The sequence below is a fragment of the Pseudophryne corroboree genome, chromosome 5 (assembly GCF_028390025.1).
Source record: "Pseudophryne corroboree isolate aPseCor3 chromosome 5, aPseCor3.hap2, whole genome shotgun sequence".
Taxonomy (NCBI): domain Eukaryota; kingdom Metazoa; phylum Chordata; class Amphibia; order Anura; family Myobatrachidae; genus Pseudophryne; species Pseudophryne corroboree.
In genome coordinates this window covers 850,520,905-850,538,419 of record NC_086448.1, presented here as the reverse complement: position 1 = coordinate 850,538,419, position 17,515 = coordinate 850,520,905, and the positions used below count along the sequence as shown (strand labels likewise).

At 48.4% G+C, this 17,515-nt stretch overlaps 1 protein-coding gene across 1 annotated transcript in view; it reads right to left on the bottom strand.

Annotated features, from left to right (window-relative positions):
* Nucleotides 1-9,062: 9,062 nt before the first annotated feature.
* The window catches only part of LOC134929707 (uncharacterized), a 51,506-nt gene continuing 43,053 nt past the window's right edge, over nucleotides 9,063-17,515 (bottom strand). Inside the window, exons 2-4 of the mRNA XM_063925286.1 lie at nucleotides 10,678-10,737; nucleotides 10,390-10,602; nucleotides 9,063-9,763 (exon numbers count right to left, since the gene is read on the bottom strand). Of these exons, the coding sequence (XP_063781356.1) occupies nucleotides 9,063-9,763; nucleotides 10,390-10,602; nucleotides 10,678-10,737 (974 nt within the window). The remainder of the gene's footprint in view (nucleotides 9,764-10,389; nucleotides 10,603-10,677; nucleotides 10,738-17,515) is intronic.

Here is a 17,515-nt window from a genome sequence, read left to right as displayed (position 1 = left end):
CAAAGACCTGCTGGTTAGTATATTGTCAACTCAAGCGGAACGTTGAAGCTCCTCCTTCATTTTCTCCCACCGCCACTGGGGCTGCAAGGAATAGGATAATATTTTCTTGCCCACCCGCTGGCAGTGACGCAGGGCAGTCAGGAGTGAAAGCTGACATCTGGTCCGGACTGAAGGACCTGCCAATGATTACTGAAATGTCTACTGTCACTGCATATGATTCTGTCACCATTGAAAGTGATAATGTCAATATTATCTTAAAACATAAAGCTATACCTTTAAACACACCTTTACCATGGAGCTGCTGTGGTCGCTAGCTCATGCTATGTACTTCGTACGCTATTTGCGCACAGAGTCCCGTACCGTGTACGCACTTAGCGTACAAAGGCCGCACTGTGGGTACAAAGTACACGCCGTGCGTTCGCACCCAATTAATACACCTTAAAACCTTATACAGTTATACAATGCAATGATATGATTACACTTTAAACCTTATGCTACAAAGCACTGCAATGATGTTACACCTTAAACCTTAAGTAGCGCTGATGGTATAAAGTACCCGCGGAGCGTACACCTTATCAATATACTCTAAAACCTTATACAGTAAAATACGCTTTAAACCCTAGCAGGGAAGTGAGGACACGACACCAGTTTGTAGTTGAAACCACACGGTTCTAAGGCCACTGTGGATTATTCAAAAAGGTTAAACAGTACAAATTATACACTACAGGCTAACAAGATAAATCTAAACAGAATAATGGCTGCAGTCAATGTGCATACGTGTGAATATTCGCAAGCGCTTCCCGGATCCGTTCCTCCGCTCATCAGGTAGATAGCGTTCAGAGTCTGTGATAGTGACCTGGCCTGCAGCTCGCTCTTTATTCAGTAGATCAAGGCATAATACAATAGACACTGGGGTATATTTACTAAGCTCCCGATTTTGACCGAGATGCCGTTTTTTCTTCAAAGTGTCATCTCGGTAATTTACTAAACTCAAATCACGGCAGTGATGAGGGCATTCGTATTTTTTTGGAAGTTCAAGTTTAAAAATACGAATGAATACACCATCGGTCAAAACGCGGCTGTTTAGATATGAATCTCGGTCATTTACTAACCATTCGTATTTGTAATGTCTACCGTGAAAATGCATTTGCGGCCGTGAAAAAATACAAATCGTTAAAAAGTCCTAAAAAAAAACAGACCTGCTTTTGAGAAGCGTGTTTACATGTGTATTCAATTATCCATTACTCACACCTGAATGTTTGGCCCTATAAAAGGGTCCCAGGCACATTTTTAAATTCTCTCACTCTGAAATGGCTGCTGTGGTGTGTGCTACAGATTTTCTGGTTGCTGGGGGATACCTGAGACTGCTCCATGAGTCTGCAAGAAATCAGGGCCAGGTAAGTGAACATGGTCAGCAGGTTGTACAGGTGCTGCGGAGGCTGCGCCAGCCACGTTTTTTTAGGGGTCGTTTAAACTTAAACGCATTGTCTGATGATAGGGTCATCCAGATGTTTCGCCTAAATAGAAACAACATTTTGCGACTGTATGACCTTGTCAAACTGGGACTAGACCCTGAGACAGCACGCTCTCGCTCTGTCTCAGGCCTGCACAAACTCCTGGCTGTATTACACTTTATGGCTACTGGGAGCTTCCAGGCTGTGACAGGCGACGTCATTGGTATCTCCTAGCCCACCTTTTCAAAATATTTGAATCAGGTGAGTAGAAAAATGCATACACGTCTATGTCTAAGTGTTGTTTCTGTAAGGTCTTATAACACAGTATTGTATTGAATACATAACATGACACTCACCTTAGATTTATTAATGTCCACTCAGGTTTTGGATGTATTGGATCCACATATAGATGCCTCTATCTGCTTCCCTACCCAGGAGTCGCAGTGGCATGCTGTCAGGGTAGCTTTCTATGAGCTTGCTCACATGCCCAATGTGCTGGGGGGCCATAGATTGCACACACGTTGAGCTGAGACCACCTAGGGGCCGACAATATATATATACCAATCGACATCTGGCCCAATCCACTAATGTCCAGGTGGTTTGTGATGCAAATCTAAAAATTATGACTGTGGTTGCAGGTTACCCTGGCGGCTGCCATGACTCCTTCATCCTCAGTCAGTCATCTCTCTTCGATAAATTTGAGGACGGACAAATGCCTGATGGCTGGCTGCTGGGTATGTTCCAAGTGTGTTGTGTGTCTGTGTGTTAAGTCCAAACCACATTTTTGTATAGGGTAATTAATCATCATACACATGTACTAATGTTGCCTATATCTGTATTTCAGGTGATGGTGGATATGGCTGCTACTCTTGGCTACTTACTCCATTGTCCCAACCTGATTCTCCTGCTGAACACAGTTACAATCATGCACATAAGTCTACGCGGAATGTGATAGAAAGATGTTTTGGGGTGCTGAAATCTCGGTTTCGGTGTCTGGATAAATCTGCTGGGCTTTTGTTGTATAGTCTGTGACAGGACGGTACCGTACGGAAGCACTCGCCGCTTCCGCGTCCCGTTGACTGCGCACAGAATGGAAGGTCAAGCCGCACGAGGCCTGACCACATAGGGGATTCCCGCTTACCATCAGTAACCGCCTGTTACTGACTCCACCCACTGCGCTGTGGGCGGGTTCTCGCTGCCACCACCAAACTCCTAACCTGCCGTGGCGTTTGGAACCACGGTTCTGCTCTGTATGTGCCGACGCACTGCCTTACCACACCTGTGTGGTGTTGACGAATCCCCTCTAGCCACTTGCTAGGCCTCTACCGGTAGCTGGCGGAAGGCGGAGCTTGGAGACGTCAGGTGCTTCCCTGGACAGCCGGAGAACGGGGCTAGGTTTGGCCTAACCCTGTAGGTCACAAGATGAAGCAGTCTTCTTGAGGCAAAGATGTTTATTGCTCAAATAACCTTTAAAAAGGCTCCTCCCTATTGCTAGGGGCAACAGCATACAATCAGATGTTTTCAGCAGAAGAAGATGTTACAATAATTACTACACTCTGGAGGCACGCAGGTCTCCTTTTTATGTCAGTTTTCCACACAGTATCACAGGGGGGTAAGCCCTCCCTGTCTTCTCCAACCAATCAGGTTATTTTACAAAATACCAATAAATCACATTTTACAAGGATATGAGTGCAATAAAACAATATCCTCCTTCCTGTGACACAGACGTTTGGTATCAGATTAACATTCACTATTGATAAATTTATCACATAGCTTCAAAATACAATGTTTCTGTCTCATTCACATCTCCAGGCAAACCCAGTGTGTGAAATTACAACAGGAAGGCTACAATACAAACAAACAGTCTTCCTTCCTGCATCATCGTTCGTATGTCAATTAAATCAGGTACATGAAACAAGTTCCAAGCCCATAGACCCAGTGATTAGCATCTCTCTCTAAGGAACTTACACATCAAAAGGTATTGTCCTTCACACCTCTCTGATAGGAAGTGGCATGCTAAGGCCTCTGTCCTATTTCCAGAGGATAAGAGATGATTATTCAGACATCTATAAGAGTAAGTGCATTTTCCTCTTTAAATATACAGATGACCACATCTTGAATATAAAATAGATACAGTTAAACATGCATTCCTGCAATTGTGCATAGAGCACTACATATGACATGTTAAAACACATCATTAAACAAACTTTTAAACAGTCCGTAACATGGCGCTGGGCACGAGGGTTAACCCCTTCAGTGCCGCAGACGCCTTTACACGTGTGGCTGGCTAGTCTCTCCGGCCACATTCCTCCCCCCCATTCAAGCGGGTCAACCAGGGACCCATGTCCCAACGATTTGGGTCCTGGTCCCGCAGTCCCTTGTGTTGAAGGGGACGCTACCTAGGGTGTGTAGGCTCCGGCCTAGACAGTTCATCCATAGTGCAGTGAGCCTCTCTTCGTGGGTGCACAATGTTCAAATAGTCCACCTGAAGTCCAAGTTCACGGCTCCACCACAAAAGTCTGTCCAATTTCCCCAAGGTAGGTTGCCGCCACCTAACGGGTAGGTGGTAAGTCACCACGGTGGGGGGCCGGTTACAAACAAGTGCCACCCAAGGTGTCCCAATCGTGGCATACCCCACCTCACACAATAGCAGTATACTGCTCAACCAGGCCACAGGGTGCTCCTGCCCATATGGCTCTTTCTGGCTCGGACCAGCTCCCAGTCCGTGCAGTGGCGCAATAGTTCGTAACACACAGTCCTGGTCAAGAATGTGCACCATCAGCACTGGAGCGGGTACCCGAGCCTCCTTCAATGACTGGAATGCCAACTCGCAAGCGGGTGCAAAGTCCACTGACTTGGGAATGCCCTTCCTAGCCATCTCTGTCAAGGGGTTCACTACAGGACTAAAGTCAATGTCAATGACAACATGTCCGTAGGGCCTTACAGGTTCTAAGGTCAATACCGGTCTGGGTGATGTGGGCCGGGGACAGCCTCTGGTTGCCTCCACCCCCTCTGTGTTGGGCCTACCCCTGTCTCCTCCCACATGGTGCCCCAGGCACTGCACCTTCGTCATACCTATCTGGCAACTGTCTGCCCTAACTGTCAGACCTGCCCTCCAATCCTCTTCTGTCGACCTATGACTCGGGAAACCTACCCTGTCACCTAGGCCTACTCCTTCCTCCTCGTCCGCTACCTGTGCCACAGTGATGGCGGCCAGACCACCAGCCTCTGGATCCTGTGTGGCACCCACTACAGGGAGGCTGCGTGTCTTCCCCGATCTACTGCGCACAGGCAGGGGACCTGCTATGTCCACAGCAACTTGCTGCAAGGGTTCTCCTATGGGCAGAGGCCCAGAGACAACACAACCGCTGGAGTGCCCCGGCTGCCAACGCATGGCACCAGCCTTACAGTTGATCTGGGCGTCATCCGACATTCCAGACCAGGGTAAGCACTGTGTTAGGCACTTCAGGGTACGGTCTGTCTCCGGGTTACTGTCCAAAGGGGTTTCGCTGGCAACCGACACCGGTTGCGCAGGAACGTTCCCTGAGGGGACCAGTTGGACACATTCCCTATCTGGTCTATCCCCTCCCACTTTCCTGGCTACCCTGTACCTTAACCCTTCCCGCCAGGTCAAACTCCCCGCCCCAACCCTGTCAAGGCCGCTGCCAGAGTGGCGCCTCATGCCTTTCGGGGATGGGCCAGAGAGTTGAGCCTCCCTAAACTCCTGCCTGTGGCCCTCAATCTCTCCTAAATTGGGACACTCTACAGGGGGATCTAGGTGGGGACTACTAGGGTCAGTCTGGTAGGGGTCAGTCATGGAAAAGTCAGTGTGGTTTCTCATACTCACCGCCGGAGTTGGCAAACCACTTGGGTCAGGAGCATCATTGGGCACCCCCACAGGATCAAACAAGCTGGAACCGACATCCTCTGCGTTGCTAGGGGACGTGGGCATACCAGAGGCAAAATGCATGCGGGGTCGATGTGCTGATCTAGCCGCTGTAATCTTTTCCTCTGGGCTGGTTGATGCTGTGGTTGGCTGTGCTGGCAGTTGTCTAGCAGCTGTAGTCTTTTCCTCTGGGCTGGGCTGTGCTGGAGTAGCTGATGTCAACTGTGGGTTTGGAACTTGACTCCGGGGAATGGCGCCAACAAACGTAGTGACGATCCCACCACCCAGATCATTTCCTAGGACCACATCAGTTGGGAGACCATCCATGACGGCAACTTCTCGCAACTCTGGTCCAGCTCCCCAGTCCAGGTAGACTCTTGCCATGGGAACCGCTCTCTCTGTTCCTTCTGCCAGGGTGACCGTGGCAGTGCGACCCTGCAATACTGCAGCAGGATCTATAAGGTGGGGGCTCACCACAGTGATTGAGGCCCCAGAGTCTCTTAGGCCTTCTCCCTGCAGAGGTCCCACGTGGACTGGCTGCAGGTGCCTCCACATGTTGTGTAGGCGCTGTTTGGCCATGCAGGTGACTCTCTCCGCAGAGTGCACCTGTCTCTCGCCACACTCCATCGGACTGACTGGAGGGGGAACAGTCTCTGTAGGCTCATCTCCTCTCGTCAAACAAGCGATCCGGGCTCCAGCACTCGGATTTGGGGCACGAGTCTGGGGTGCTTGGGATGCAGGACAGTTCATCCTCAGATGTCCGATTTTCCCACAGCCGTAGCACTTCTTCTCCAGTCGTGGCACCGATGATCTCTGATCAGTTGCAGGGACGCTGCGGTGCGGTTGCTGGCCAAGAGCACCCGGGTTGGATGATGCTTGTCTTTGGGGGTGATGAGCTTAAGAGGGGGGTCCCCTTGGTGGTACAGTCTGTTGGAGCTGGCTGCTGGCTGGGCGCTTCTGCCCCTGTGGCCGAATTGCCACATACTTGTCTGCTAACTGGGCAGCCATCTTTAAGCTGGGTGGCTCCCGATCTAGCACCCACTCCTTCACTTCTTGGGCGCACCTGTGGTAGAACTGCTCCCTGCAGATCAGGTCGATCAGTTCGTCCCATGTAGTGGCTTCCGAATCCTTCACCCACTTCACCACGTACTGCCGCAGCTGGGTGGCGAACTGCTCATGGGTGCTGCTAGGATTCTTGGGCAAGTCTCGGAACTTCTTCCTGTAAGACTCTGGAGTGATGAAGAATCGCTGGAGGAGGGCCTTCGCGACTTCGACGTAGTTCCCACAGTCCTCCGTGGCCACTCCTCGATAGGCCTCCAAGGCCTCTCCATGCAGAGTGGGCACAAGGTGTCTCACCCACTCTGACTTGGGTAGATCGTGTAGTTTACAAGTCCTTTCAAAGACTTGCAAATGTCCATCAATGTCCCCATCACTGTCTGCAAACTTGGCAAACTGAACTCGTCCTGATCTGTGTACAACAGCTGACAACGGCTCCCGGGGTACCACGGCCTGTGATGCCCGCTCCGCATGCCACATCCGAATAACAAGCATGCGCTCTTGCTCCATTGCCCTTTCCCCCAATTCCGCTAGCCGATCTGCTAGGGTATCCGGGCCGCCCCCCCTGGGACGTTGGGATCCTGGCCCTGCTAGGGATTGCTGGGAAACATTGCTGCTGTGAGGGCGGGGCTTGTGGTTCTCACCGGTTCTGTACGAAGGTCCACTGGTGGGCCGTCCTCTGCGATGCTGACGCCGTCAGTGCTTTCCACCTCCGCCCGACGAGACTCCTCCACGCTCCTGAGCGCCGCCTTCATGACGCTTCTGGACGCGTTGGAAGGGATATCCACACCCTTCCCCTGGCATACGATCTCCAGATCCTCCTTGGACATTCCGCTGAATTCCGCCATCTTGTGCGTTCTCCTGCGCTGCAGTTACTCCTCTCCTGAGTAACTCGGCTTCTCCAATCGGGTGATGAAAAGCCGCCTGGGAATATCCCACCGCTGCCACCAATTTCTGTGACAGGACGGTACCGTACGGAAGCACTCGCCGCTTCCGCGTCCCGTTGACTGCGCACAGAATGGAAGGTCAAGCCGCACGAGGCCTGACCACATAGGGGATTCCCGCTTACTGTCAGTAACCGCCTGTTACTGACTCCACCCACTGCGCTGTGGGCGGGTTCTCGCTGCCACCACCAAACTCCTGACCTGCCGTGGCGTTTGGAACCACGATTCTGCTCTGTATGTGCCGATGCACTGCCTTACCACACCTGTGTGGTGTTGACGAATCCCCTCTAGCCACTTGCTAGGCCTCTACCGGTAGCTGGCGGAAGGCGGAGCTTGGAGACGTCAGGTGCTTCCCTGGACAGCCGGAGAACGGGGCTAGGTTTGGCCTAACCCTGTAGGTCACAAGATGAAGCAGTCTTCTTGAGGCAAAGATGTTTATTGCTCAAATAACCTTTAAAAAGGCTCCTCCCTATTGCTAGGGGCAACAGCATACAATCAGATGTTTTCAGCAGAAGAAGATGTTACAATAATTACTACACTCTGGAGGCACGCAGGTCTCCTTTTTATGTCAGTTTTCCACACAGTATCACAGGGGGGTAAGCCCACCCTGTCTTCTCCAACCAATCAGGTTATTTTACAAAATACCAATAAATCACATTTTTCAAGGATATAAGTGCAATAAAACAATATCCTCCTTCCTGTGACACAGACGTTTGGTATCAGATTAACATTCACTATTGATACATGTATCACATAGCTTCAAAATACAATGTTTCTGTCTAATTCACATCTCCAGGCAAACCCAGTGTGTGAGATTACAACAGGAAGGCTACAATACAAACAAGCAGTCTTCCTTCCTGCATCGTCGTTCGCATGTCAATTAAATCAGGTACATGAAACAAGTTCCAAGCCCATAGACCCAGTGATTAGCATCTCTCTCTAAGGAACTTACACATCAAAAGGTATTGTCCTTCACACCTCTCTGATAGAACAGGGCCATTAGCATGCCACTTCCTATTTCCAGAGGATAAGAGATGATTATTCAGACATCTATAAGAGTAAGTGCATTTTCCTCTTTTTATATACAGATGACCACATCTTGAATATAAAATAAATACAGTTAAACATGCATTCCTGCAATTGTGCATAGAGCACTACATATGACATGTTAAAACACATCATTAAACAAACTTTTAAACAGTCCGTAACATGGCGCTGGGCACGAGGGTTAACCCCTTCAGTGCCGCAGACGCCATTACACGTGTGGCTGGCTAGTCTCTCCGGCCACAAGTCCCTCAAAGGTGACTAGGATTGTGTTCTGCTGCGGTTTTCTTCATAATCTGTGTTTGAAGCAACATCGGCCACATGATGATGAAGAAAACAGTCAGCAAGCAGAGGAGTTAGAAACATCTGGTGACAGTGTGAGTACAGATGTAGGGAGGCAGGTAAGGCAAGAAGTGATTCTGCTGTATTTTACCTGTAATTTTTTTTTGTATGTACTTAACCTTGACTAACCACTTTGCTTTCATTTTTTGTAAGTGTGAATGTGTGTTTTGTTCCTTAGTGTTTGTTCTTTATAGTGGTCTGTACATTTTACTTTTTGTTTGTTAAAAATACATTGACATTCATTACCCCATTAAATCATACACACATAGCGTGTTATACAATGATTGACACTGACACCGGAAGTTTTGTGATTACAATATTATCATTTTTATTGTGTTACACAAATGTAATTTGGGTATTTTTTTTTTTCTTGTGTGTGCTGGGTGCCGTGCTTTGAGCAGGGTCGCTGGCACGTGTTCTGGATGATCGTCGAACAGGGGAGGTTACTGGGGTTTGGCTAGGGGTCGTGGTTCCTGAGCTGGAGCTCACTTGTTGTGCTGCCATCAGAGTGATACTTTGGCTTAAGTTATGTATGCTGGCATTCAGTTGGTTGTTACTTGCAGTGTGGCTGGCCACAATTCTCGACAAAGTCTCATTCACCACCTGATTGTGTTGGATGACTTGGATAAGTGCTTGCTGCTGCCGCTGTTGCTCATCAATGATGCGCGTCAAATTTGCCAGCATTTGTGTGTTGTCGGTCCGGATTTGTTCCATTGATGTGGCAATTCTGCCTACCTGGACAATCAGTCTGCCCGAATTGCGACTAATGCGCGGAAGATGATGGGGCAGACTGGCAAGGTGTTGGGTGTGGGCGTTCAGGCAGGCACTGTTTTGGCTCTGTTGGGTTGCCCAACTGGACCAAAAGTCTGCGGACATTTGTTGCTGTGGTGGAGCTGGGAGCAATTGTGGACTAACGGAGGCTTGGGGGATATCCTGCGGCTGGGTTGGCTGGCTCGGAACAACGGGCTTAAGGTGCAGTGTATAGGTGGCCTGTTGGTCTGGTTCCTGCTGGTCAACGTCGGGCATGAAGGTTGGTTCTGTATGGGGTGGGCAACATGCACTGTTTAGTTTAAATTAAATATATTTGGTAGTCCTAAACATTCCATACTTAATAATACTCAGGACATTTTTAGATTTTAGGTGTGTTTATCAAAACTAGGAATCTTTCGTTTAAAAACACATATGTGCCATCACAGGCGTGCGCAGAGACTGACTGGCGGGTTCCACACCGAACTTCCCCCCCTCCACAGCATTATAGTGTTCTCTCACCTCCCCTGACCAGGATATAGACTGCTCACCTGGATGGCCCAGAGGAGCGGATCAGGTAAGCAGTCTACATCCAGGACAGGGGAGGTGTGTGAACACTATAATGCCGTGTGGGGGGGGGGGGGGAGGGGGGTTAATTTCGGTGAGTAAGCTGCTCTTCTTTTTCTGTGCACGTGTGTGGTCTCAATTTAGTAAGATGGGTGCTCATTTTTAAATGTGATGTTGGCCATAGCAACCAATAAGACTTAAATTTGCAAAGATTTTGCACCTTCAAGAAGTTAATACCTGCAATCTGATTGGTTTATACGGGAAACATGTCATCTCAACTACAACTTACATCATAGTAAATGTACTGTGTCAAAATGTTTGAATGTGTTTAGTGTAAGTTTTTACTCACCAGATAACTGAGGTGATCGTGGCTCATCACTTTGGGGACTAGCCAATAGTGCCTGTGGTGGCTGGGACAAGACTGCGGAGATGCGCCGCCTGGGAGGGGAAGATGGAGCAGCTGTTTCCGAATCCACACGGCGCGTCTTACTTGGCCTCCTCGGTAAATTCACAGAACCCTGTGATGGGCGCCTTAGAGGAGGGCGGCTTGCAGAAGAAGAACCTATGTGAATATATAAACATTAATATTTTGTACTTCTATGTGTTTTCAGAATATGTGACTACAGTGAATTCTTACCTGCAATCCCAGCATCCTCAGCAGTTGGCTGTGGCCTGTATGTTGCGCTGGTCTGGCGTACTGTGGAAAAAGTGATCAAAACATTATGACCATACTTGGAATACTCATTGTTAACTGCAAAACCTTAGTGTACTGTAAACATCTTGTACGTAATGTTAAGTAAACTAATTTCTGGTGAAGCTATTCTGGATTACTTAATTGGGTGTGTCTTCTTAAATGAAGATGGTGTTGCACTAAATAATCCAGAAACATTGTTGAATTGTGTGCAATATATTGCAGAAATTTAATAATTTACACTTGACACAAACATAAAATACATATAATATATGCCAAAACCAAAAAAAAAAAAAATACAAGACAAATGCAATTAGATACAACAGCTATGGACAAACAATATCTCAGATTCAGTATTCGAACTACACATACCAGCATGCACTGCACCAGATTTAACAGTCACTAATATAAAAACTCAGCCAATGCATGATGGGAATTGTAGTTTGGAAACACATTTACAGCTACAGGGTGCACAGGCCTGCACGACATTACCAACACAAATTTTGCATACTTAAAAACACATTTAAATTTTGCAGCATGAACAGTTTTGAAAAAAAAAAAAAAAAAAAATCACCATCCTGCGTTGGACGGTCCGAATCCCGGACATGAGTTGCAGACACCACTTCTGCAGGAATAAGTGCCCGCACAGGCTCCTCCCAATCACAAAACGTTGCCCGGAAAGGGTGTCCACCCCCGGTTTGGCGGGCTGATTTTGCCTCCTTGGCCATCTTGGCCTTGACACGGCGCTTGATATCATAGAATCTTTTCCTACACGTGTCCTCAGTCCGCCTCACCACACCCTCACTATTGACTGCCATGATAACTTTCCCCCACAGGACAGACTTCCTGCGGGAGGACACCTTGGCAGCATCCTGCCCAAACAATTGGCGATGATGCCTCATCAGCTCCCGCACCAAAGCCATGTTTTCAGCATAGCTGAACTTCACATTGCGCCCAGTCTTGGTAGTGGTGCGTGGCTGCGGAGCCACAGCACCATCACTATCATTGGAGGACGCAGCAACAGGCACCCCCTCTTCCTCCTCACTAACCTCCTCCCTCTCACTAACCCCCTCCACCTCACTCACCTCCTCCCTCTCACTCACCTCCTCCACCTCACTCACCTCCTCCCTCTCACTAACCCCCTCCACCTCACTCACCTCCTCCCTCTCACTCACCTCCTTTACCTCACTCACCTCCTCCCTCTCACTAACCTCCTCCCTCTCACTAACCCCCTCCACCTCACTCACCTCCTCCCTCTCACTCACCTCCTCCACCTCACTAACCTCCTCCCTCTCACTAACCTCCTCCACCACACTGACCTCTGACTCAGACATAATCAGGACTAACTACACAAAACACAGAAAAAACAAAACAGAAAACACACTCCTCCACTACCACTACACACCACACAGCCAACACACACACACACACACACACACACACACACACACACACACACACACTCACAAACAATGACAATAGACTTGAAAAAAAAACCAAGGACAAAAAAGCAAACAAACTTTGAAAAAACTACACAACAAGTATGACAAGACTACTTACACACACAGTACAGCACTCAACAATCGCAAAACTCCTCTCAAAATCCACCAAAAACTCCACCAAACTCACCAACTCCAAATACACCTTCCTCTCTCCTCTCCACTAGCTAAACCCACGAGGTGCGGTGTTTTGGGGCGTTTTTATAGTAATGTGCACAGACACTCCTCCATCACGAATACAACCAATCACGGACGACTGACAAAAACGAAACTTAGGGAAAAAACGCGGCCGTAAAACAAAAAACACTGCCGTAACAGACATGTGACGCAGTCGTAAAAAAAACACTGAAACACGGCCGCAAAACAACATAATCGGCCGCATTATTCACCAGTAAAACACGAATGACATCGACATCGGACAACACTAAAAATACAAATACGACAGCTTAGTAAATTAGTCGTAATCAATTCAAAAAGTTGCAATTTTACACTGTCGATGTCATTCGTGATAGAACTTTGACCACTTTCGGAAAAATACGAATGTTAGTAAATATACCCCTCTGTGTGCTCTTCTTCCATTGGTTAGGGGGTGGGACATGTCCTGTGCACCGCGGATCATTGGTAAGTTCAAGAAGTGGGCGATGGCTAGGACTTGAGATGTGGTTTCTGTTGTTTACATCTGAGTTCCCGCCCCATGATCAGTTAAACCCATCACATTAATCGTAAATCTGGTATTATTAATAACTTAATGAGGTACGATTTAATAATGTTCTTATTCCCACCAGATTAATGTTCACGTGACTCTGAACAATATGATCCCACACATGATATTACTATCTATTTCAATCTTCAAGATATACATATATCCACATATATATATATATATATATATATATAGAAAAAATATATATACAGCGCCACTTGTGGGATGGACTCCAAAGTTATGTCAAACTGATTATAAAAGAGAAAATCTTTAAAAACACACACACTACCTTGTTATAGGTGTCTGCCACCCCCTAAAAATGCAATGCTGGTAGAGTAATGCTAAAAAGTATGGAAAAAGTGGGGGATAGGGGTACCGGCGACCTGTGTTGTTTAAAAAGTATGTACTAAAAAACTTTGAATTTATGAGCCAAAAAATATATATATAAAAATAAACCAATTTTAATAAGATATAAAAGTTAATAGATAAAAAAGTACAAATTTTCAAGAGATAAAAGTATATAAATATAAGGTAGGAGATTCGACTTAGCTTTAAAAATAGGCAGGGGGTCAGTGCAGGGAATCCAACGCGTTTCGTCACATATGACTTCTTCAAAGACCTTTGAAGAAGTCATATGTGACGAAACGCGTTGGATTCCCTACCCTGGTTAAGGGCCCACAATCCTCAATTTGACTTGGTCTCTGCCACTCTGGGGAGATTCTTACTTGGGGTACTGATTGTTTCAGGAGTTGCTTGAACCTTCCAGTCAGGCTTTCGCAGCTAAGTTTGCCAGGATTGCCAGGATGTTATGCAGATTTTGCGGACGTGTTCTCCAAAAAAGTTGCAGAGGTACTACCTCCCCATCGCCCCTATGACTGTGCCATTAATTTGTTGCCGAATGCTAAGCTTCCCAAGAGCAGGTTGTACTCTCTGTCACGTCCTGAGACTCAGGCTATGGCAGAGTACATTCAGGAGAACTTGGCTAAGGGATTTATCAGACCTTCACAGTCTCCAGTTGGGTCGGGGTTCTTCTTCGTGGGTAAAAAGGACGGTTCGTTGCGACCCTGCATCGACTTCAGGGAATTGAACCGTATCACGATTAAAAACTCATACCCACTGCCTCTCATTTCGGTCTTGTTTGACCAGCTTCGTACTGCCACCATTTTTTCTAAAATTGACCTACGCGGTGCGTACAATCTAATCCGAATAAGAGAGGGGGATGAATCGAAGACTGCCTTTAATACCCACTCAGGGCATTATGAATATTTGGTGATGCCTTTTGTGCTCTGTAATGCCCCGGCTGTCTTCCAGGACTTCATGAACGATGTACTCAGGGAATATTTGGATAGATTCTTAGTTGTATACTTAGATGACATCCTAATCTTCTCCCATTCCCTGGAGGAACATCGGAAGCATGTACGCTTAGTCCTCCAGAAACTCAGAGACCACCGGCTTTGGGGCGAAGCTGGAGAAGTGCGAATTTGAAGTTCAGCAAATCGCATTTCTAGGATATATTATCTCCCCAGAAGGTTTCCAAATGGAGGGTTCCAAGGTACAGGCAGTCCTGGATTGAGTGCAGCCCACTAGTTTGAAGGCGCTTCAGCGTTTTCTGGGCTTTGCAAATTTTTATAGATGATTTATCGCTGGATTTTCGTCTATAGTGGCGCCCTTGGTGGCACTCACTAAGAAAGGAGCGGATGTTGCTCACTGGTCTTGTGAGGCCAAAGCGGCTTTTGCCCGTCTCAAAAGGGCATTTGTCTCGGCCAAGGTGCTGCGACACCCAGATCCAGAGCGTCCTTTTGTGGTGGAGGTGGATGCCTCTGAGATGGGTATTGGGGCAGTGCTCTCTCAGATGGGGGTGTCTGATAATCACCTTCATCCCTGTGCTAACTTTTCCCGTAAATTTTCGCCTGCCGAGATGAATTATGACGTGGGTAACCGGGAATTGTTGGCTATTAAGGATGCACTCGAGGAGTGGAGACACTGGCTTGAGGGGGCTAAGTTTGTGGTCTCAATTCTCACCGACCATAAGAATTTGGCATATTTAGAGTCAGCGAAGCGCCTCAATGCCAGGCAGGCACAATGGGCTTTGTTTTTTGTTTTTTGGGTCAAAAAACATCAAGGCTGATGCGCTCTCGCGGAGTTTTGCTCCAATCCAGGAGACCACCGAGGAGGGGTGGTATTCTGTATGCCGGCGGTCGGGCTCCCGACGCTCAGTATACCGGCGCCGGGAGCCGGACAGCCGGCATACCGACACTTATTTTCCCTCGTGGGGGTCCACGACCCCCATAGAGGGAGAATAAAATAGTGTGGCGCGCGTAGCGCGCCACCGTGCCCGTAGCATGGCGAGCGCAGCGAGCCCGCAAGAGGCTCATATGCGCTCGCCACACTGTCGGTAAGCCGGCGGTCGGGCTCCCGGCGCCGGTATGCTGGTCACCGGGAGCCCGACCGCCGGCCAGCCGTAGTGAACCCCCGAGGAGCCATTGCCCATTGTGTCCCCATCATGTATTAAAGTGGGCATTACCCAGGACCTCTTGTCATTAGTCCTTAGAGCACAGGAGCAGGCTCCTCCAGACCTTCCGGTAGGTCTTTTGTTTGTGCCTCCTAGGTTAAGACAGCGAGTGTTCCTGGAATTCCATGCCAAGAAGTCGGCAGGTCACCCGGGTATTGCCAGAACTCGGGAGTTGCTATCCAGGTCGGTGTGGTGGCCCTCGGTGGCTAAGGATGTGGATCAGTGGGTTCGGGCATGTGACATCTGTGCCCGAAATAAAACTCCTAGAGGGGTTCCTGTTGGCCCATTACATCCACTCTCTATTCCATCTAAGCCATGGACCCACATTTCAATGGATTTTGTGGTGGACTTGCCCAAATCCTCGGGGATGACAGCCATTTGGGTTGTCGTTGACAGGTTTTCGAAGATGGCGCACTTCGTTCCACTGGTTGGGCTGCCATCGGCCAGACGCCTGTCTGAATTATTTATACTGCATGTTGTGCGCCTCCACGGGTTGCCACTTGATGTGGTATCTGACCGCGGATCCCAGTTTGTGGCCAAATTCTGGAGGGCATTTTGTTCCGATCTCCAGATTACTGTCAGCTTGTCGTCAGGCTACCATCCGCAGTCTAATGGGCAGACTGAAAGGGTGAACCAGTCCTTGGAGCAGTTCCTCAGGTGTTATGTCTCCAAGTGTCGGACTGACTGGGTTGCTCATCTGTCCATGGCGGAGTTTGCCTATAACAACGCGGCTCACTCTGCTACAGGGATCTCTCCCTTCCTTTGTGTATATGGGCATCATCCTAAGGCCAATTCTTTTGACCCCCTGGACTCCACGCCTGGTGGTTCCTCTGTGGTTTCGGTCCTTAGGGGTATTTGGAGGAAAGTGAAGAAAGCCCTTGTGTCTGTGTCATTAGTGACCAAAAGGGTTTTGATAAGCGGAAAAGACCCTGCAGCTTCAAATTAGGAGACTTCGTCTGGTTGTCTACCAAGAATTTGAAGTTGAGACAGCCATCTCATAAGTTAGGCCCCCGGTTCATCGGCCCTTATAAGATCACCAGGGTTATCAATCCGGTGGCATTTCAGTTAGATCTGCCCCGTTCTTTGGGTATCAATAAAACATTTCATTGTTCCCTTTTAAAACGGGCGATTAGTAATCCTTCTTCCAGTGGAAGACCTTCCCCTCTTCTGATACGTGGCCAGAGGGAGTTTGTTGTTGAAAGGATTCTTGACTCCAAGATGGTTCGGGGTCGGCTGTCATTTCTGGTGCACTGGAAGGGGTATGGCCCGGAGGAGCGGTCGTGGGTGCGCAGTTGTGATCTTCATGCCCCCAGACTGATACGCTCTTTCTTCTCGCAGTTCCCCGATAAACCCGGTGGTAGGGGTTCTTTGACCCCTCGTCAGAGGGGGGGTACTGTTAGGGTCTCCTGCCCTGTGCTGCCAAGTCGTCATGGCAACCGGGAGGCAAGTGCTAGCGGAGTAACCTGAGCGCAGCTGATACTCCGGTTCGGGTCTTTTGCTGTGCAGTGGTTACAGGCTCTGTGCACGGCAGGGTATCCGGTGCTGGTTTTTGTGCTCACAGTCTGTGAGGTCTGAGTGGGGAGTGGACAGCACCTGCTATATAAACCCTCTTCTCAGGTTAGGCAGATGTGGCTGAATCTTTGTTGGTTAGTCAGTTCCTGAAAATTAGCTAGTACTGTGTAACTTTGTATTTGCTTGTTGCTTACTGCAAATAGGCCTTGGGACTTGGTACTACACTATGCCAATCCAGACCTAGCAGTAAGACTGGAGTCAGTCGTTTAACTTGCTGGGGTTCTTTTGCTACTCTGTGAACCTAGCAAGTTTGCGGCTGTATTCTCAGACTTGCCTGCCAAAATCCTTTCTCACTGTGCAAGGTGTCCAGGTGTCAGTTTAGTGGCAGTAAGCTGAACCGGTGCACTGCAAGTGAGGACTAGGATTGTGGAGACTCTCCTTGTGTCTATTATTCCATCTCTGACCAAGGAGTTTACTGCCACACCCGTTGGTAACCCTTTAGGGTTTTGCTGTATCCCTTAGCAACAGCATTTCGAGTTCTCTACGTATTAAATCACA